At 50.0% G+C, this 20,948-nt stretch overlaps 1 protein-coding gene across 1 annotated transcript in view; it reads right to left on the bottom strand.

The window, feature by feature from the left end:
* PARD6G (par-6 family cell polarity regulator gamma) overlaps positions 1–9,134 on the bottom strand; it is a 91,741-nt gene extending 82,607 nt beyond the window's left edge. The window contains exon 1 of the mRNA XM_045790349.2: positions 8,872–9,134. Within this exon, the coding sequence (XP_045646305.1) occupies positions 8,872–8,943 (72 nt within the window). The 5' untranslated portion in view covers positions 8,944–9,134. The remainder of the gene's footprint in view (positions 1–8,871) is intronic.
* Between the last annotated feature and the right edge of the window lie 11,814 nt (positions 9,135–20,948).

The following is a 20,948-nucleotide window of genomic DNA, read 5'->3' as shown; positions in this document are numbered from 1 at the left end:
CGTTTCGGCAAGCATGCTGATGTGACAGAATGGAGAATAAATACACCTGCTCTCTAGGAGGTGCAGACAAAGCCCAAGGTGGCTGCAACGCGATGTTTCAACATCTGCCCGTGTGTGAGTGTGGTGCGCCGGGGGTGACACGGCAAACCTCCCAGGGTAAAGGCAGGCTAAAGCGCTTGCCTCCACAGGTGTCCACAGCCCACCAAGCCGGAGGCGGCTCATGAGGTCTTCATTCTATACGTGAAGCTCAGACACTTTGTAAAAGGGACATTTCCCGTCCTCACTGAAGAGCCTGTGCCTGAGCTGCCCCGTGACCCATCAAGCGGCCCCCAGGCCCATCCCTTTTCATCTGGAGTCTCAGCTTCTCCCACAATGCCAGGCCTAGCAAGGGGGCCCACGGAAGCTGGTGTGGACTAAAGGAAAGCCAAGAAAGGCATGACAGCAGCAACCGGAGCCACGGAACCACACAAAGGAGTCTAAGAGCCCCTTCACACATCAGCGGCGAGAACCTTAAATTCTGCAAGATGAAGAATCGCTTCCTGATCTATTTTGTTAATCAACAAACACTTAATGAGTTGTGGTTCAAGGCCTTCGGGACTCCCAAACGGTCAGACCTCCTAGAACAGCCACTCCACCGAAATCCAGTCTAGTCCAGGGCTGGAGCCGAGAACAGCGGCACTGAGTGGTGGGTTAGACTAACCAAGACCACCCAGGCCAGCTCTGTGTCTGCTGGCACGGGAAGACAGCCGCATCACCAAAGGCTGGTGAAAAGCATGAGCACACGGAAGAGGCACTCACGTACACAGCCACCAAAGGACACGCACGCAGCCTGGGGCGCCATCTACACAGGCAGACGTCCCCTGTGGACACAAGAGTATCTCATTACATCATGTCCGAGAACCAGCCCACTCATCTTTAGTGACAGAGACCCTGATGGTGGTTACACTGGGGGCGGATGCTGACTAGACAGGACATGAGGGAACCTTCCTGGATACCGGAATGTTCCATACTTTGATCTGTATGGTGTTCGCCTAGGTAAGCAAACAGGCAACATTTCATCAGGCTGCATGCCTGAGGTCAGTGTCTGTTACTGTCACACAGGAGAGAGCCCCCACATTCAGCAGGTCTGGAGCAGCCTCCTGGAAAACATCTATTTCAGCCCTGAGGCAGGGCAAGGGTAGGACGGGGGCAGGTTGTCAGAAGGTCAGCCTACGGAGCACGAGGAGGAGACAAACCAAGATTTAACAGGGCTGGGCCACGCACGAGGCCCTGGGTGGTTTTCATAGATTTTTTTTTTTTTTTTTACGATTTTATTTATTTATTCGACAGAGAGAGAGACAGCCAGCGAGAGAGGGAACACAAGCAGGGGGAGTGGGAGAGGAAGAAGCAGGCTCATAGCGGAGCAGGGAGCCCGATGTGGGGCTCGATCCCACAAAGCTAGGATCACGCCCTGAGCCGAAGGCAGATGCCCAACCGCTGTGTCACCCAGGTGCCCCCCTGGGTGTTTTTCAAACTCTCAAACTCCAAGTGAAATGCATCACACATACCCGAAAACACAGAGCAGATACTCTGGTTGGGGATGAGGAGCGGAGCCTGCCAGCAAGCATTTGTTCAGAGCACCAGTGAGGAACACAGCCTCGGGAGAGAGAGGGATGGATGGTGGGGTGTGGGAGACACACCCCTGGACCCAGGAATCTGGGACAGACTGAAATTAGGGGGCAGGCAAAAAGAGGCAGGGAAGTTAGCTGATGTCCCAGCTGTGACAGTGAGTGTCCTGGGCCTGCTGCCCTATCTGTAGGTAACATGGGGCTGCCTGGGGGGCTCTGCAGGAGGAAGCACAAGGAAGGGGTATGACCACTGCTCCTGGAGATACACACAGAGCTGGCTCTGAAGATGGGGCCCGCGGGCTGTGCCCCTGGCACCCTCAGCCTGTACTCAAGCACTGAGGGGCTCAGCAGACACCATGCTCCGTGAGCTGTGCCCCTGGCACCCTCAGCCTGTACTCACACACTGAGGGGCTCAGCGGACACCATGCCCCATGGGCTGTGCCCCTGGCGCCCTCAGCCTGTACTCAAGCACTGAGGGGCTCAGCAGACACCATGCCCCGTGAGCTGTGCCCCTGGCGCCCTCAGCCTGTACTCAAGCACTGAGGGGCTCAGTGGACACCATGCCCCGTGGGCTGTGCCCCTGGCACTCTCAGCCTGTATTCAAGCACTGAGGGGCTCAGCGGACACCATGCCCCGCGGGCTGTGCCCCTGGCACTCTCAGCCTGTACTCAAGCACTGAGGGGCTCAGCGGACACCACGCCCCGCGGGCTGTGCCCCTGGAGCCCTCAGCCTGTACTCACACACTGAGGGGCTCAGCAGACACCAACATGACAGAAATATCAACATGGACTTTTAAATCAATTTCCTTTTGACTTTCAAAGTTTCTGTCCCTTTGTTCAGCTCATCTTTTCCCCCCTTCTGTCTGCTCTCTTCCCTATGGCACTAGCAGGGAGGGGACAAGGCTGCTGACCCCTCTTAGAGGTGCCCTGGGAATAATCCCATCGGTGAGTCAAGCTTTGCGCACCTTCCTCAAAAAGTAGTTCTTTTCTAAAGTACCCTAACAACTTCTGAAGGAATAGCTATTGGAAAAATTGAGTTGTTCCTTACCTGGCTTCAACGCAGCCACATTTATTGGGTACCTCCTGTATGCAAAACACTGCTCTTCACCCTTTAGATGCCAGGGGCTTCCTTGGAGCATACTACTGAGAAATGCAGCTAGTTTTCGGAGCTGGCCTCCCAGTCTAGTACAGTGGAGAGCCCTCAGATGAGGAAAACTGGAGGCCAGAGCCCAGCTGCTTCTGGAAGCAATGAGGGGAGAAGGCGCTCTGATTTATCTCAAAGCAACCACAGCAGACTTTGACATTGCTCGTGCTGGAAAACAGACGGGAGTGGTTCCTGGAGGCTGAGCCTCATGACTGGCCTTGCTGGGCAGGCAGGCAGGCTGGGAGGCAGTGGAAACCTCTGGGCTCAAGGAGATGTGACGTAGTGATATGGTGACACTACCCCTCCCCAATCTTCTCACTTGCCAGACCAAACCTTCATTGGACCCTAAGTCTCTACAGAGAAGATACTGTCTATCTTGACTATTTTTGTCCGCCAACACAAGCCCTATACCTGACACATAGTGGTGGCTCCGTAAATGAATAAATGAATGGATCAACACATGGCAGAATCCGACTTATAAGAACAATTACTGAATAGAGGACTTCCCTTGAGACCAAGGCACAGAACCTGCTGTGATGATGTAAGAAGAAGAGAACTTTTTCCCCACAAAGCACAGAGCTGCCCTTTTAAGCTCTAGATCCAGATGGAGCAGGGGGTTCTGCCTCAGTGAACACAGAGCAAGCTGTGCATCCATACCTGGACCTGGACTTCAGGGTCTGTCAGAAGAAGAGGAATCAGGAGCCCTCCTTCCCCAGTGGCCACTGAAAGTTCGTGGCAAAGAGTATGCACTCTGGAGCCCGACTGCTCGGGCTCTCTGGCCTTGGGCGGCTTCACAAAACTCCCTGGACCTCAGCGTTCCCCTTGTGTAATGGTGGTGATAACAGAACCCATCCTGCAGGGTTGTGATGGAGGTTAATGAAATATTATTTGCAATTGCAAGGTATTTAGAATAGTGTCTGGCCTGTATACACATTTCTATATTGGGGCAGATGGTTAAATAACCCTAAACACTTCTGAGTGCAACCTGTACACAGAGGGCAGTGTCTAGCCTGGACCATCTGTACCCCCAGCGTGACCAGGGGCAGCCTCAGGGGAAGGCTGCAGGGTATGTGTTGGGGCTAAAAAGGGTCACAGTACCTGCCACTGCTCCCCAGGGTCACAGAAGAGTAGAAATTTGCCAAGAGGAAGTGGTGAGCCAGTAAACATGTACACAGCTGAACAAGTCTGACACTAACCTTGACGCTCCCTTTAACCATGGCGGTCATGGACGCTTCTGCTGCCACCATTCCAAGCTCCCTGCTTGCTTGTGTCTAAAAGTCCGGGAGGCCCCTTCACAGGAAAGGGTCAGGATGATTCTAGACATGATTCACAAACGACAGAGCTTCCGATACCTTGAATGGCTGCACTTTCCAATCCTTGACACGCCTTCCCTCAAGTTGGGAGAACACTCCATGTGAAATGCCATGGGTCCTAGGGAAGGGCTTGAACCCTGGCTGCTAGTTGGGGTGCCCCCCCGATGAGGAGAGTTCATAGGGCTTTCTGCTGCTCCCAGGCCAGAGACCCACATCAGCACCATTGGCACCCACCAGACTGACACTCGCTACTTGGGTCCCTGGTGAGAGTCCCCTCCAGAGGCAGCTTCCCACATCCAGTCACCCAACCTGTCTGAACACAGACATGCACACATACAAAACCAGAATCTTAAAAGGGTGTAGCTGACACACACAGGTGAGTCAAACCGTGTCAGGCGGTTCTCAACTGGCCCACGGGAGGCAAGTACTCAGCCACCCCATGGGGAGGGCCTGGCCCAGCCCCCAGCCCACCAGATGGTGAGACGTGTCCCTGCAGCACCAGCCAGCCAACAGCCTCAGCCAGAGAGAGGGTCTGAGGACCAGGGGAAACATGCAGGCTTAAATCACTGTTACCTCAGCACTGACTGGAAAATTTGTTGTCAAGCAGGTCTCATAACTCAAAAAATAAGAACACTAAAAGTGCAGGAAAGAAAGAGCCAGCTAAAAATAGATGAATAGCCCACAAATATAAAAATGTTCAAATCCACTAATAATTTAAGGATCAAAGTAAAACAATGGGATGGGGTTCCACTTATCTAATCGGCAAAGAATAAGAAAATACCCAATGCTGGAGGGAGGGAGGGGAGAGAGGGAGGGATGGACAGACAGGAAACAGTGCATAAATCTGCACAACAGCATTTCTGCAAGAAAATTTAACAATATATATTCAAAGTCTTCAAAACGTGCATACTTTTAACATGGTAAGTGCACTTGTAGGGATTCATCCTGAAGAGAGAGGTCTTTATACCCTTTACATCACGTATCTACATATTCTGTATATAACGTTTCTGTAGATGTCTAAGTACAGAGATGTTTTTCACAGCATTGCTTATTATAGAAAACACTGGAAATGACCCAAATAGGATACTGGTTAAATTAATTACGGTTTACACATAAGATAGAATGCTAGGTAATAATTTTAAAAATATGTTTTTTAAAAATACTGACATGACAAAACCCTTGCAGGGTTGAGTTGAAGGGGGACAGCGGGCTACAGAGCAACATGCCTAGAAAATATGACTGTCATTCTGTCAATCCAGATGCATGTGGGGTAGGTCCACATAGAGGGTCAGGAGGGCATGGAGCCACACTCAAGAGTGGCTCAGTTTTGGATGGGAGAATTACCCCATTTTGTGCCTGATACAGTTTCTAAACTTTCAGCAATGGCAACATATTTCTTTAGATTCCAGAAAAGCCTCCAACATGATTTAAACAAAGCAGCAAACACTGGACTAAAACCCTCAGTAGTGACTCTTCCCAAACACAATGGACATGACATGCTTGGGGGTGTAAAACACGGTCCTCGGTCTCTGCTCTGAACAATCACCCTGTGCCAGTGCTGTGACAAGGGCCAGAAGAAGAGCAGGGGTCAGAGGACGGAGGGAGCTCGGCCTGGCGGAGACATAGGATGGGCTTGGTAGGAGAGGGTTGGCGCATAGGGCAGATTCTCAGAGAGCACTTCAGGTCGGGGGAAAACCACATAACCAGGGCAAAGACACCACGAGGTTCAAAGAACGTGAGTGAGGCCGAACTAGAGGGCAGGGGCGTAGGGGGAACACATGCTCCTTCACACAGCTGGAATCCTCCGTGATTACTCTGCCCCTAGTAGACGCCTCCCCTAGCATTGGTCCTCCTGCTACCCCTACAAGGGCCCAAGACTTGCTCCCCTGGGCCCGAAACACGCTTCCCCAGACCTGTGCACCATCCCTCCCTCCACACTGCAGGTCTTATGGGAGGAGAGGCAAAAGTCAAAAGCAAATGGGAAAATGGTAGCCTCGTTACCAGAACTGAGGAGTCAGAAGTGCATTCTGCTGTTCTGGGGAGGAACAGATGAATCACCAATATTTTTTTTTTTAAAGATTTTTTTATTTGACAGAGATAGGGACAGCCAGCGAGAGAGGGAACACAAGCAGGGGCAGTGGGAGAGGAAGAAGCAGGCTCATATCGGAGGAGACTGATGTGGGGCTCGATCCCATAATGCCGGGATCACGCCCTGAGCCGAAGGCAGACGCTTAACCGCTGTGCCATCCAGGCGCCCCAAATCACCAGTATTAAAGCAGAAATGTTAGGGGAATGTAAGGGCCCGTGTGATGGGGGAGAGCCACCAGGTAAAGACGATGTCCCCAGGGCTTTGGAAGTTGACTAGCTGTGGCACGTGGCCAAAAATTCTGAGAGGATGAGAGGGGAATTTTGGACCCAATATTCTGAGATGCCACAGAATCCTGAACTGCGGGGACTGACCGTTACAACTGGAGGCACTCCGCAGCTTTCAAAGTGCTTTTATAGACATCACTTCATTTTGTCCCAGGAGGTAAGAAGAACAGGAACAAGGCCTATTTTGCAGGTGAAATAACAGAGGCTCTAAAGGGTCAAATGACTTTCCTGAAGGTTCCGAAAAGTAGTAGGCGGCAGACCTGGCTTGACTCGGCCCCCAGCACCATTTTCCCCACATGCAAACCCAAGTGTTCTGGTGCTGCATTTAATGTGAAAAAAAGACATCATTGTCATAAAGTTTTGCTTCCTGTATTTTGATGACAGCACCTGCAGTAAAGGCTCCCTGCAGAGATGGGTTCCATGGTAGCAAATATTAATTTTTAAGGGGGCCAGTGGGAGGGTGTGTACAGAGGGAAGAGCAAACAGTGGACCTCTGGACACACAGTAAGGCAAGCCCCATCATCCAAAATGGTGTGTCTGTGTGCGTCCGTGTGTTGAACCAGCCAGCTCAGCAGGGCCCACCCAGGTTGGGGTGGCCCTTCCCAAATTCAACCAAAACTTCTGCTCTGCCACTCACCTCCAGGGGAACATTCACTGCATCTGAACCCGAACCCAAGCATCCTTCTTCACTGGGGAGCTAGAGAGGGTGGGGCAGTCTGAGGCAGCCTGCTAGGCAGCCAGGACGTCCACAGCCCCCCACTCCCCTCCTGGAGGAGAGCCGCAGAGGCAGGCTGTTACTCTGCATCTCCCAGTCCAGAACTGTGTGTGAGGCCTGTGAGGGTCCTGCCTCCAGATGGATCCTTCTGGATAGACCCTCTGGAGCTGTGCGTGTCATCAGGCAGCAGCAAGTGCCCGTGGCTACTGAGTACGAGGAATGTGGCTTGTGTGGCTCAGGAGAAGTGTTTAATGTTAGTCAATCTTCACTTAAAATCAGCCGCTGGAGCAGCAGCAGGAGGGACCTTGTGGGAAGTGTTCTGCAGTCGACCGTGCTTGCTGGAAAGTGCGCCCAACAAAGGTGTGTGACCAAGTCCGTGCTACAAGAACAGACCTTTATGGGAATCTCTATATTCTTTCCTACAACTGCCTGTGAATCCGTGAGGATCTCAAACAGTTTAAAACAAGTCCCACCACATGTGCTCAGTGCCTATGATAGATTAGCCACATTCCCAACACAGTTAAAGAAACCAACCATTGTGTGGAGCTCCCACTCACGCTCGTGGGTTCTTCCGTCACATAACTCACAGCAGGCACATTTGATTTGGGAGGGTGGGGGCACTCCTGGGCTAAAGAGGGGATGAGTCCCGGGCGAGGGTCACAGAATTAGCATTGGGGGAAGGCTGCGATCTTAATAGAAGTGAGGAGTTTGTAAAAAGACCGTCTCCCCAAGATGAGAATGAAATCCTGCAACTCACTGGTTTACTGCAGAGAAGCCGCCCCCCCCCATCGTCGGCAGATGCCCTGTAAATCCTTTACCCTTGACCCGCAGGGGCGGCCTGGGCAGGGGGGCCGCTGGACTCGGCTCCTTAGGCACTATCGCCCCGCGCGGCGTTAGGCGTCTGAGCCCACCCTCCCGCGCAGCCCCTCTCCAAGCACTCAGGCTGCTCCGCCTCGCTTTACAGGAGGCGGGAGGCATAGAGAAAGGGCGAGAGGGCCGACTCGCAGGCAGCGGCAGTGAAGGGCCCGAGGAGCCCCCTCCTCCGGGACCCTGAACAACTGCAACCAAGACCCTCGCAGACAAAAGCGTCAGCCTCTGAGGAGCCGCCCCCGCAAAGGGCAGAAGCGCCAGATCCTATCAGCCAATTAGCCGAACGCGCACATCCACCCGCAAGTTGGGGCACGCTCGGGCCGGGGCGCAGGCAGCGGGAGGGGCCACCGGCCGGGCGCGCCCGGAGAGCCTGGGCCTGGGGAGCGCCGGCGGGGCTGGGGTCCCCGGCCGGCTGCCGCTCTCCCCTCGCTGGTTCCGAGGCGCCTCCGCCGCGAAGGAGGAGGCGCAGCCCGGCCCTCCCCCCGGGCCGGGCCCCCAGGCTCCCCAACGGCCCCACTCCGAGCAGCCCCCGGGTCGCCCCGGAAACACCGCCCCTCCACCGTGCTGCGCGCGGGGTCGTCTCCCGCTCGTGGAACAAAAGAGCCGCTCCCGCGGGGGTTCGGAGCCCGAGCGGCCCTCCTAGCGCCGGGCTCCAGCGGCACCCATCGGGCTGCTGGGCTTTGTGTCCGTGCAGGGGCGGGAAGGGCGGCGGGACCCCCGCGCATCCCGCGGCAGCGCCCGCGCTCCAAAGTTGTCGCCAGCTCCCTTACCTCCCGCAGCGCCCAGTCCCCCAGCCCCGCGAGGCGCTCATTCATTCGCAGGGGGGCGCAGACCGCCGGCCCCGGCTTACCTTGCTCTTGACTTCCACCGCGCTGCAGTCGTAGAAGCGCAGGGTCTGAGACTTGTGGAAACTCCGGTTCATGGTTCCGGCCCCGCTCAGCCTCGTCTTCGCCCTGGCTCCTCGCTCCAGGGGCTGCAGGAGGACGCTGGGGGCGGCGCCCCCCGCCCCGGCCCCGGCCCAGCCCGGCCCGCGCTCGCTCGGCCGCCCCGCCGCTCCGAGTGCGGCGGCCCGAGCTGGGCTGGCCGCGCGCCTCGGGACTCCAGGGGCCGCGCGCGGGAGGAGCGGGGGACGCCGCGCGCACCGCCCCGAGGACCCGCCCCCGATCTCCGCCCCGCGCCCCGAGGACCCGCCCCACGAGCCCCAAGGACCCACGTCCCGCCCCGCGTCCCGAGGACCGGCCGCCACCCCCACCCCACGCCTCCCAGGACCCGCCCCCAAAGCTCCAAGGGCCCCCGTCCCGCCCGCGCCCCAAAGACCCGCCCCCGAGGACCCGCTCCACGAGTCCTAAGGACCCACGTCCCACCACGCACCCCGAGGACCCGCCCCCGAGGGCCCGGCCCCCCCAATACCCGCCCCGCGCCCCGCGGACCCGCCCCACGAGTCTCAAGGACCCTCGTCCCGCCCCGCGCCCCAAGAACCCGCCCCCCATCCCCGCCCCATTCCCCGAGGACCCGCCCCGTAAGTCCCGAGGACCCTGGTCCCGCCCCGCGCCCCAAGGACCCGCCCCCGCGCCCCGCCCCCGAAGCCGCTGCATCCCCGGGAGGTGCGCGCTTCTGTGAGCGCAATCCCGAGCAGGGAAAGAGAAGGGCGTCTCATTCCCACCTGGGCGCCCACAACTTCTCTCTCATGCTCGCCTCCGCCATGATTTTGTTTACCTCCACTGGGCGGCCAGGGGAGGGGGCTGATTTGAGCTGATTTTTGCTATTTTCTAGGGCGGTGCTGGAGCCAATGGAAGCTTGACTGCTTCGAGCCACACCTGTCCGTACTAGCTGCCGAGTAGCAGATGGTTCTAGACGAGGATTCTGCAGGGAGGCAAACTCCTAAGGCATGCTTGAGCACAGGTAGAAGGAAGGAGAGGGTCGGAAGCGCCTCTAGGCCTAGCTGATGGAGGAGGAATTCTTCTGCAAGGCCGGTGGAAAAAAGAATATTTTAGGAGAAAGATGGAATCAATTCTAGAGGGCTCTGAGTACTTCTTTTCTAGAGGGCTCTGGAAGAGCAGCTGCTGAAGCCAAAATCCTCACTCTTCAGGAATTTGTGATGAAGCTAAGAAGACAGGACCAATAGGAGTTTAAAAATTATAATAAAATATACTATAAGCAATTGTAATTTGTAAGTTACATATTTGTAAAATTACTATAAATTCATTGTAAAAGAGATCTGGTGAATACAAAGAATGAAAGACAAAAGTTACTAGTCAGCAATCAATTCTGTTAACCTCTTGTTATATATTATCTCTGCTCCTTTTTCTGTATATATATTTATATATTTTACAAAATTAGTAATCATGCTGTTTAACCAGAATTGCAACCCACTTTTTTCACCTCATGTTATATAAGGAACATATTCATTAAGTGTTCTTAAGAAATACGGTTTTTAAGAGCTGCATGTATGAATACAGGCATAAATTTTAATCATTCTATTATTGGATAATCAAGATGTTTCCAATGTTTAGCTTTTTATAAAATACTGTGTTTCTTGAATTCACTTATTTCTAATTATTTCATTAGAATTGACTCCAAAAAATGGAATTACTATGCCATGGAGTACACATATCCTTTAACGCAGATCGCCAAACTGTATCACTCCGAATTTAATCCTTCCTTCATTTCACTACGTACCCTGTTACATACATGCCAGGGATGACAACCGCAGAGACAGAGTCACAGTCCTGCCCGTAAGAGAAACACCAGTCTGGCCAGGGGCCCAGACATGTAGACAGAATTCCAAATTAAGGCGAAAATGCCAAGAGATTCCCACAGAAAGTCAGTAAAAAAACATTCCAGACAAAAGGTTTAGGATGTCTACTGGTCTGAAAGCTACAAAAGACCTGGTATAATGGTTTATTATCAATGTAAATTTTAATAAATTCCAGGTAGAATTTTTTTTAAATGTCGAAGAGGTTCACACTCTGTGCACAGAGATGCTGACTTTCTTTCAAAGAGAAATCTCCTGAGCTGCATGCAGGTCTGTGTTGCCAAGGCCGAGAGCAGCAGTCATGCTGGGGAGGGAGCTCCCACCTAGATTTCTTCAGAAGCAGGGACAAGGGGCTGACGGGAGATGGACAGCATTCTAGGTGATGGGGGCAGGTGCAGGGCAGCACTGGCCAGCTCAGGGCTTAGAGATGGGGAGGGAGGGCTGGAAGCTCAAAATTCTGTCCTTGGTGGAAGTGAGGTGATTTCTGTCATGCCTGTGGCCCAGTGTGGTCCAGGCCCAGCCTGTTATCAATACCCCGCTCAAACCCAATGAAGCGGGATCTGCACCTGAGCAAGATCCCCTGGTGGTCTGTGTGCCCCTTTTTTTTGTCATTTTCTGCAAATTTGACTGGCATGGTCAGCAGGAGGAAATGTATGTGGAGAGAGCCTGAGTCTCCATCTCAGACCTGAAGGTGATTCTTCTGGGCTTCAAGCTTGTGTGTGGGTTGGGTGTAGACAAAACCAAGTGGCCAGGCAGAGCCTGCAGATGGAAAAGCCTCTTTATAGCCGAGCAGCACGATTGAAAATCTCCCCACAGGTCCTGGCCTAACACACAAGCACAGGAACACAGGAGCCTTGGGAGGCCCTGTTGTTGGACTCTCTCTGGCTGGCAGGTGGGCTCCCAATGGACACACAGGCAGGACGCACAATCCTAATGCCATTCTGTTCGTTATCGCTAAGCTAGCTGCCACAGGACAGTGTTCAGAGATTCAGATGAAGTTAGATGACGAGACTATCAGCAAAGGTGTTGGAAAGTTTGGTAATTGAACTGTGTGCTCTGCAGACGTCCCACAAAGGACCTGCATCGGGTGACCTTGAGCATGTCACTTACCTGAGCCTCGGGGTTATTTGTGAGGTGGGCGCTTGGTGCTCCCCCCCAACCCGTTTCCTGCCAATCCCAGTAATGAGAAGACACAGTGGATGTGTACCCACTGGGGAATCTAAAAGCACTCTACCAGTACAAGTGGTCTGAGGGCTCTCCCGCCTGGCCTGGGGCAGGGATGGTGCCAGGAGTGGGTGCACCTCCCTTGGGGGAATGGACATGGCCCAGCCAGAGGCCTGGGTCACAGACATACACCCTTACCGTTTGTTACAGGAAGAGCAACTGGTTTCAGTCAGAGGCTGAGAAAGAAAATAGAGAAAGGCCTAATCCTCCTCAAATAATCCATCCAAAACTGGTGGCCAAGTCCCCCAGAGTCAAAAGAGAAACATTGTGGACCCAGAAAAATGTGTTCCCCAAAAGCCCTAGGTGTGACCTTACTGTCATCAATATCCACAGTGGAAGGAGCAGTAAACAATCTCAAACCGCTAAATACATGAGGACTAAAGGCATTTTCATCAGAAAGAAAAGGGATTTAATAATGAAACACACAAAGATAAATTGTTTTTAAGACTCTGATAATAGAGAAGAGAAACGTTAACCTCATGTGAGTCACTGAATCAGCTGTCAACACATCTCGTTGATTCCAAGTCTGATGGAGAAGAGTCTGGGAAGGAGCAGAGACCCAGCACCCCTACCCCCGCCCAGCCCCACCTCCTGGAGTGCCTGGCTAGGACGGGTGTCCTGCATGCATGGCCAGCCTCAGGGCAGGCCAGAGCCTCAGTCTGTGCAGCAGGGTAGGTTCACGGTCCCTGACCAGAACTCCTACCCTCTCTCCACAGGGGCACGTGGTGACATCTGTGGGTGTGCTGGTGGCAGGTAGGGCCGGGAAGCTGCTAAGCAGCCTGCAGTGTGCAGGGCAGCCCCCACTGCAAAGAGTGACCTTGCACAGAGTGTCAGTGGTGCCGAGGATGAGAAACATGGAAATATGTTAATGCCGGCCTCCAGGAGAAGCTCAGGGTCCCAGCCCATCCCTCCCCCCCGGTGGTCCTCTCCTGTAGCTTGGTCAAGTTGAAGGACCTTTTGTTATCTACTGATGATCGGTGATCCAGTGCCTCGCCCTTAGAAGTCCAGAAGAGAGGGCTTTGTTAGCTCCCTAACTTCCATGGGCTCAGAGTGACCACCCACCTGCTGTGGAGTGGGGTCCCCAGCACCCCCACCCCTCCCTCCTCTGCTGTGGAGCAGGGTCTGAAGGGCTCGGTCAAGTGGCTGCCGGTTTTAGTGCTAGCAGGTTTGGTGTCAGTCTCACTGGTCATGCGGGATGTGGTATTTGGGCTAGAAAGAGACAAATTAGGGCAATTGGCATGAGGCAGTGGCTGCTCTCTGCACCACCTCGAGTGGTGAGGCCGATGAGCAGCAGAGGTCTGACGAAGATGCACCCTCATCCTCCTACTCCAGGCCCAGGGCCTGTCCCAGTGCACATCCTCGAAGGCTCTCCCGGCTACAGATGCCTCCCCTTAGGCCCTCAGCATGTTGCCCAGCTGTGTACCAGGAGGTCCAGGAAGAGTGTGTGGCATGGTGTCCATTCCAGATGAAGCTCCAGGTCGGAGCAGCTCGGCCTGAGGCTGATGGAGACCCATCAGTAGGCTACGTACCTCTTGGGGCAGAGTCCCAAGGGGTGTTTATTGTCTCCATTGTCTTTTGCATTTTGAAATGCTTGCCCTGAGAATGCCTTTCTGTAATGAGTAACCTAATAACATGGCAGCTCAGTGTAGGTTCTCAGCTTTGCAAAACGGTCCTGTCTGGCTCTTGGCCAGCACATTCAGCTATGGTCCATCAGCAATGGTGACCTCCCAGAACACGGATATTTCCCAACTTCTGTCTGTAGACTGGGTGTGATCCTGGTCAGGGGACTTGAGTTCTGTGATTCTCAGTTTCCTCCTCTGTGGAGAAAAAGGGCAGGTAATGTCTACAAATGTCCAAAATAGCTCTTGGAGAATCTGCCTCCGGGCCTGGACATGTATGTGCTAGAGAAAGAGAGGTGATGCTGGTGTCTGCCTCTCACAGCTCAGTCTCCGTGGCTCAAAACAGAACTATCCATTTTGTTTCTTTTCTTTTGCAGACATTTGTTGAGGAAAGTCCTGACACTGCTTTGGACTTGGTAAGAGTTTGTGTTTGAGCAGAGGAAGGGGCCATGAGAGGGTCCACACGCTCTTCCTTCCCAGCCACATGTATCTCATGCCTCCCCAAGTTCTCCCACTGTTCCCCTAGGAAGTGGTCTCTTCCTCTTCTATTATGTGGGTTCTCCCACTGTGTCTTCAGTGTTTCCCAGACATGCTGCCTGAGGTTCGAGTAACTTGACAGGGTAGATTATTTAAGAGCCTTCGGTGGATTTATGATAAAGATCCATCAGGGTCTCCTAGAACCTGAGGTGGGATGTGGCTGCATTTCACGGGGGCCTGGAACCAGAACCTTCCTGGTAGGTGAAGCATGGGTTAAGAACATCTGGGTTGTTTCTGGCTCTGATCACTCATCATGTGTGAGGCTGGATACTCTGTGTCAGTGTCCTCATCTGTGAAAGGAAGGTACTGCTGGTACTTGTCTACCCAAGAGTGCTACGAAGATTGAATGTGAAGTAGTCAGCACTCTCAACAGCCTGCAGGTGCAGGCACCTATGTGTCCATTGTCATTACCATAGTCTGACTCCACCTCTTCCCCACCTGCTCTTTCTTCAGTGGGAAAGCAAGGGGGGGCATTGGAAGAAGGGAGAAGAGAGTGCTAAGAAAAAGGAGGCAGAGGGAGGTCCACGGGGTAAAGGTTTCTGCAACCCATGGGTGGTCCTGGGAGATAGGCTGAGATGTAGGGTGTGTGATCGAGGGAACATGGACAGGAGCAGAGCAACTACCGACCGGCATGTACGTCTGCACAGACCAGGAAGACTGCAACCCTCTGCTGCATCCCGGCTGTAAGACCTGAGGCAGTATTCCCTCCCCTGCCCTAGTCTGGCAGAAATGGAGAGGTGCTAGTCAGAGTTGCCAAGGGTGTAAGGTATGTCCGATGAATAAGGCCTGAGAGATCTGTACCACATGGTGTCTATAGGTAATGATGCTGTGCTGCACAGTTAAATTTTCTAAGAGGGTGAATCTTGTGTAAAGTGTTCTCACCACATGCACAAATGATGAGGATGATGGCAGTGGTGATGAAGGTAAATAAATAGGGCAGGAGGAAGCTTTTGGAGGTGATGGATATGTTTATGGGTTAGATTTTGGTGATGGTTTCACAGGTAGAAACCCATCTCCAAACCCATCAAGTTGCATACAGTAATTATGTACAGCTTTAAAAATGTCAGTCATACCTCCATAAAGTGGTTTAAAAAGATAAAATAGAAGAGAATATAGTCAAAACACTGAGCGCATTACAGGTCACAGTAAATATGCAAATATTTGTAATTATTGTTAAATTTCAGTTGTGGACTGGGAGTTGGTCCCATAGGTACTTGACGGGTGGAATCCATGGCCAGTTGCTCCCTCCCACCTTGGCTCAGCACAGCTTCTGCTATGCCTGAGGGCAGCCCAAACAGAGGGACCAGGTTCAGGTGTGGCTCCCTCCTGTCAGACGGGGCTCACTTGCAACAGGTAGAGAAGGTTGCAGACACCATGACACCCTTTTTTTGGTTACTTGCTATCTTTCCCCCATTTTTGTCATCCAGGTCCCTAACCTTTAGCTCACTTCTGTGGGAACCTGGGTTTTCAGATTCCAGTAGACATTTCCAGGTGTATAGATTCATCTTGCCTTTGTTCACTGTCTTTGGGTCTGGAAATAAATGCGGGAAAACTCAGCACAGTGTAAAATCAACAATAATAGATGTCAGGTATGCTCTGCTCCTGGTGTCTCAAACTTCAGAGAAATGGCAAGCTGCCCACCTCATTTTATACACAACCTGCTTTAGGGACTCATATAAGGACTCATGTAAAAGGAAAATGTGCTGAAAGAAATTTCATTACTGAACTTTTGCCTTATGGAAGACACTTGGGGATAAAAGTCCCCAAGAAAGTGTTTGTTTTTTTTAAGAGCATACATGCAAAGTATGTTCCATGGATAGAGTTCTCTCCTTGTCAGTGAAGGTGAGGTGAGCAGACAGTACAGCTTAGATCCCATCTGATCCTCCATCACTACCATCAAGGGTGTGTTGGGGGGACCCCAGAGGGCTGGATGGCTGGGAGCATCTTATAGTCTTTGGTCCCCTGATTGCAAGGACGGTGGGCTTCCCTGGTGCTTTAGGTCCAGCAAGACCAAAGGTGGGTGAGACGGGTGGGTGGGAGGGTGGGGGGGTATGAGGACACAGTTTGCCCTGACCTAACATGGCAGATGGGGTACAGGGAGAACAGAGGGCCGGAGCAGGCATGGCCAAGCCTGAGGTACAGGCTGAATGTCTTAGGCTGGGGCAACAGGGTTAGGGCTAGGAGTTAGGGCCAGGGTCACGGTCAGGGTTAGGGTTAGGGGTTAAGGCTAGTGGTGAGGGGTTAGGGTAGGGTTAGGGGTTGTGTGAAGGCGCTGTGGGTGGATGGGTGGGTTGGTTTACGTTTTCATTCAGGATACTTGTGTACTAGCTCCATTCCAGTCTTCCAAATGGCAGGACTTCCTTATATGCTGCTGTCTGAGTCTTCTGGTGTTGGACAGTTATCCTCAATCCTCTGTTTTTCTGACCTAGGCTTTGGGCCTGGGTAGTGCCAGAGCCATGATTAGGGTAAGGTTAGGGCCCAGGAGCTTAGAAGGTCCTATCTGCCAGCAATGTGGAGACCTCTCCAGAGGGCTGATTTGAGAGTGAGTCAGGTTTAGGGTTTGTTTTGGGAGTGGGGGGAGGAATATGTGGGTTGACTTAGTTTTTTTTTAATTTTTAAATTTCATTTTATCTAAATTCAATTAATTAACGTAATGTAATTTTTAGTTTCAGAGGTAGATAAATCACTATTCATCAGTTGCATATAACACCCAGTGCTTGTTACATTACATGCTCTTCTTAATGTCCATCCCCCAGTTATTCCATCCCCCATCCCCTCAGCTTGTTTCCTAGAGTTAAGAGTCTCTTATGGTTTGTCTCCTCTTTGATTTCATCTTGTTATATTTTTCCTTCCCTTCCCCTATGATCCTGTTTTGTTTCTTAAATTCCACATATGAGTGAAATCATATGATAATTGTCTTTCTCTGATTGGCTTACTTCCCTTAGCACAATACCCTCTAGTTCCATCCACATCGTTGCAGATGGCAAGATTTCATTTTTTTTTTTGATGGCTGAACAGTATTCTGTTGTATATATATATACCACATCTTCTCTATCCATTCATGTGTCGATGGGCATCTGGGCTCTTTTCGTAGTTTGGCTATTGTGGACATTGCTGCTATAAACATTAGGGTCCAGGTGCCCCTTCAGATCACTACATTTGTATCTTTGGGGTAAATACCCAGTAGTGCAGTTGCTGGGTTGTAGGGTAGCTCTATGTTCAACTTTCTGAGGAACCTCCATACTGCTTTCCAAAATGGCTGCACCAATTTGCATTCCCACCAGCAGTGTAAGAGGGTTCCCCTCTCTCCGCATCCTCGCCAACATCTGTTGTTTCCTGACTTGTTCATTTTAGCCATTCTAACTCGTGTAAGGTGGCATCTCAGGGTGGTTTTGATTTGTATTTCCCTGATGCTGAGTGATGTTGAGCATTTTTTCTTGTGTCAGTTGGCCATTTGTATATCTTTGGAGAAATGTCTGTTCATGTCTTCTCCCCGTTTCTTGACTGGATTATTTGTTTTTTGGATGTTGAGTTTGATAAGTTCTTTATAGATCTTGGATACTAACCCTTTATCTGATAAGACATTTGCAAATACCTTCTCCCATTCTGTAGGTTGTCTTTTGGTTTTGTCTACTGTTTTCTTTGCTGTGCAAAAGCTTCTTATCTTGATGAAGTCCCAAAAATTCATTTTTGCTTTTGTTTCCCTTGCCTTGGGAGACGTGTTTAGCAAGAAATTGTTATGGCCAATATCAAGGAAGCTGTTGTCTGTGTTCTCCTCTAGGATTTTGATGGATTCCCATCTCACGTTTAGGTCTTCTATTCATTTTGAGTTTATTTTTGTGTATGGTGTAAGAAAATGGTCCAGTTTCATTTTCCTACATGCGGCTGTCCAATTTTCCCAACACCATTTTTTGAAGAGACGGTCTTTTTTCCATTGGATATTCTTTCCTGCTTTGTTGAAGATTAGTTGCCCATAGAGTTAAGGGTCCATGTCTGGGTTCTCTATACTGTTCCATTGATCTATGTGTCTGTTTTTGTGCCAGTACCATACTGTCTTGATGATTACAGCTTTGTAATATAGCCTGAAGTCCGGAATTGTGATGCCACCAGCTTTGCTATTCTTTCTCAGCTTTCCTCCGGCTATTTGGGGTCTTTTCTGTTACATACAAATTTTAGGGTTATTTGTTCCAACTCTGTAAAAAATGTTGGTGGTATTTTGATAGGGATTGCATTGAATGTGTAGATTGCTCTGGGTAGCATAGACATTTTAACAATATTTGTTCTTCCAATCCATGAGCATGGGACATTTTTCCATTTCTTTGTGCCTTCCTCAATTTCTTTCATAAGTGTTCTATAGTTTTCAGATCCTTTGCCTCTTTGGTTAGATTTATTCCTAGGTATGTTATGGTTCTGGGTGCAATTGTGAATGGGATCTACTCCTTAATTTCTCTTTCCTCTGTCTCACTGTTAGTGTATAGAAATGCAACTGATTTCTGTGTATTGATTTTATATCCTGCCACATTGCTGAATTCCAGTATGAGTTCTAGCAATTTTTGGGTAGAGTCTTTTGGGTTTTCTATATAGAGTATCATGTCATCTGTGAAGAGTGATAGTTTGACTTCTTTGCCAATTTGGATACATTTTATTTCTTTCTGTTGTCTGATTGCTGAGGCTAGGACTTCTAGTACTATGTTGAACAGCAGTGGTGATAGTGGACATCCCTATAGCGTTCCTGACCTTAGGGGAAAAGCTCTCAGTTTCTCCCTATTGAGAATGATATTTGCTGTGGGCTTTTCATATATAGCTTTTATGATATTGGTGTATGTTTCCTCTATCCCTACACTGAAGATTTTTAATCAAGAAAGGATGCCGTATTGTGTCCAATGCTTTTTTTGCATCAATTGAGAGGATCATATGGTTCTTGTCCTTTCTTTTATTAATGTGATCTGTCACGTTGATTGATTTGCAGTTGTTGAACCACTCTTGCAGCCCAGGAATAAATCCCACCTGGGCATGGTGGATATTCCTTTTAATGTACTGTTGGATCCTATTGGCCGGTATCTTGGTGAGGATTTTTGCATCCATGTACATCAGGCATATTGGTCTGGTATCAATTCTTTAAACGTTTGGTAGAATTCCTCTGGGAAGCCATCTGGTCCTAGACTCTTGTTTATTGGGAGATTCCTGATTACTGCTTCAATTTCTTTGCTGGTCATGGGTCTGTTCAGTTTTTCTCTTTCTTCCTGTTTCAATTTTGGTAGTTTATGTATCTCTAGGAATGCCTGCGTGTCCCCCAGATGGCCTAATTTGTTGGCATGTAGTTGCTCATAATATGCTCTTATAATGGTTTGTGTTTCTTTGGTGTGGGTGGTGATCGCTCCTCTTTCATTTATGGTTTTATTTATTTGGGTCCTTTCTCTTTCTTTTTTGATAAGTTTGGCTAGGGGTTTATCAGTCTTATTAATTCTTTCAAAGAAAATGCTCCCAGTCTCCTTGATCTGTTCTACCATTCTTTTAGTTTCTAGTTCATTGATTTCTGTTCTAATCTTTATTATTTCTCTTCTCCTGCTGGATTTGGGCTTTATTTTCTGTTCTTTCTCCAGCTCCTTTAGGTGTAAGGTTAGGTTGTGTATTTGAGACCTTTCTTGCTCTTTGCTCTATTGCTATATACTTCCCCCTTAGGACCACCTTTGCTGTATCCTAAAGGTTCTGAACTGTTGTGTTTTCATTGTTATTTGCTTCCATGAGTTTTTAAAAATTCGTCTTTAATATCCTGGTTGACCCATTGATTCCTTAGTAAGATGCTCTTTAACCTCCATGTATTTGACTTCCTTTCAAATTTTCTCTTGTGATTGAGTTCCAATTTTGAAGCATTGTGGTCTGAAGTGGTGCCTGAGTGGCTCCATCCATTAAGCTTCTGCCTTCAGCTCGGGTCATGATCCCAGGGTCCTGGGATCGAGCCCTTCATTGGGCTCCCTGTTCAGCAGGGAGTCTGCTTCTCCCCCTCCTTCCTGGTTGTGCTCTTTCTCACTATCTCTATCTCTCTCAAATAAGTAAACAAAATATTTAAAGCATTGTGGTCTGAGAACATGCATGGAATAATCTCAATCTTTTGGTACCAGTTGAGATCTGAGTTGTGACCCAGGATGTGATCTATTCTGGAGAATGTTCCATGTGTACTTGAGAAGATTGTGTATTCTGCTGCTTTAGGATGGAATGCTCTGAATTTATCTGTGAAGTCCATTTGGTCCAGTGTGTCATTCAAAGCCCTTGTTTCCTTATTGATCTTCTGTTTAGATGATCTGTCCATTGCTGTGAATGGGGTGTTAAAGACCCCCTATTATTATTGTTTTATTATCAATGCTGTTATTATTCATTTGTTTTTTTTATTATCAGTTTTGTTACTAAATGGTTTATATAATTGGCTGCTCCCAAGTTAGGTACATAAATATTTACAATTGTTAGATCTTCTTGTTGGATAGACACTTTATGATATAATGTCCCTCCTCAACTCTTATTACAGTCTTATGTTTAAAATCCAATTTGTCAGATATAAGGATTGCTACCCCAGTTTTCTTTTGATGTCTACTGCATGATAAATGGTTTTTCCATACCCTCATGTTCAATTTAGAAGTGTCTTTGAGTCTAAAATGAGTTTCTTGCAGACAGCATATAACTGGGTCCTGTTTTTTTTTTTCATCCAATGTGATAACATGTGTCTTACGATTAGAGCATTTAGTCCATATACATTGAGAAAAATGTGTTCAGGGGGTGGCTGAAAGTATGGGATCG

The sequence above is a fragment of the Ursus americanus genome, chromosome 19 (genome assembly GCF_024610735.1).
Source record: "Ursus americanus isolate L20-20 chromosome 19, mUrsAme1.1.p, whole genome shotgun sequence".
Taxonomy (NCBI): Eukaryota; Metazoa; Chordata; class Mammalia; order Carnivora; family Ursidae; genus Ursus; species Ursus americanus.
The sequence above is the reverse complement of the archived record's forward strand: the minus strand, read 5'-3'. Positions and strand labels throughout refer to the sequence as shown.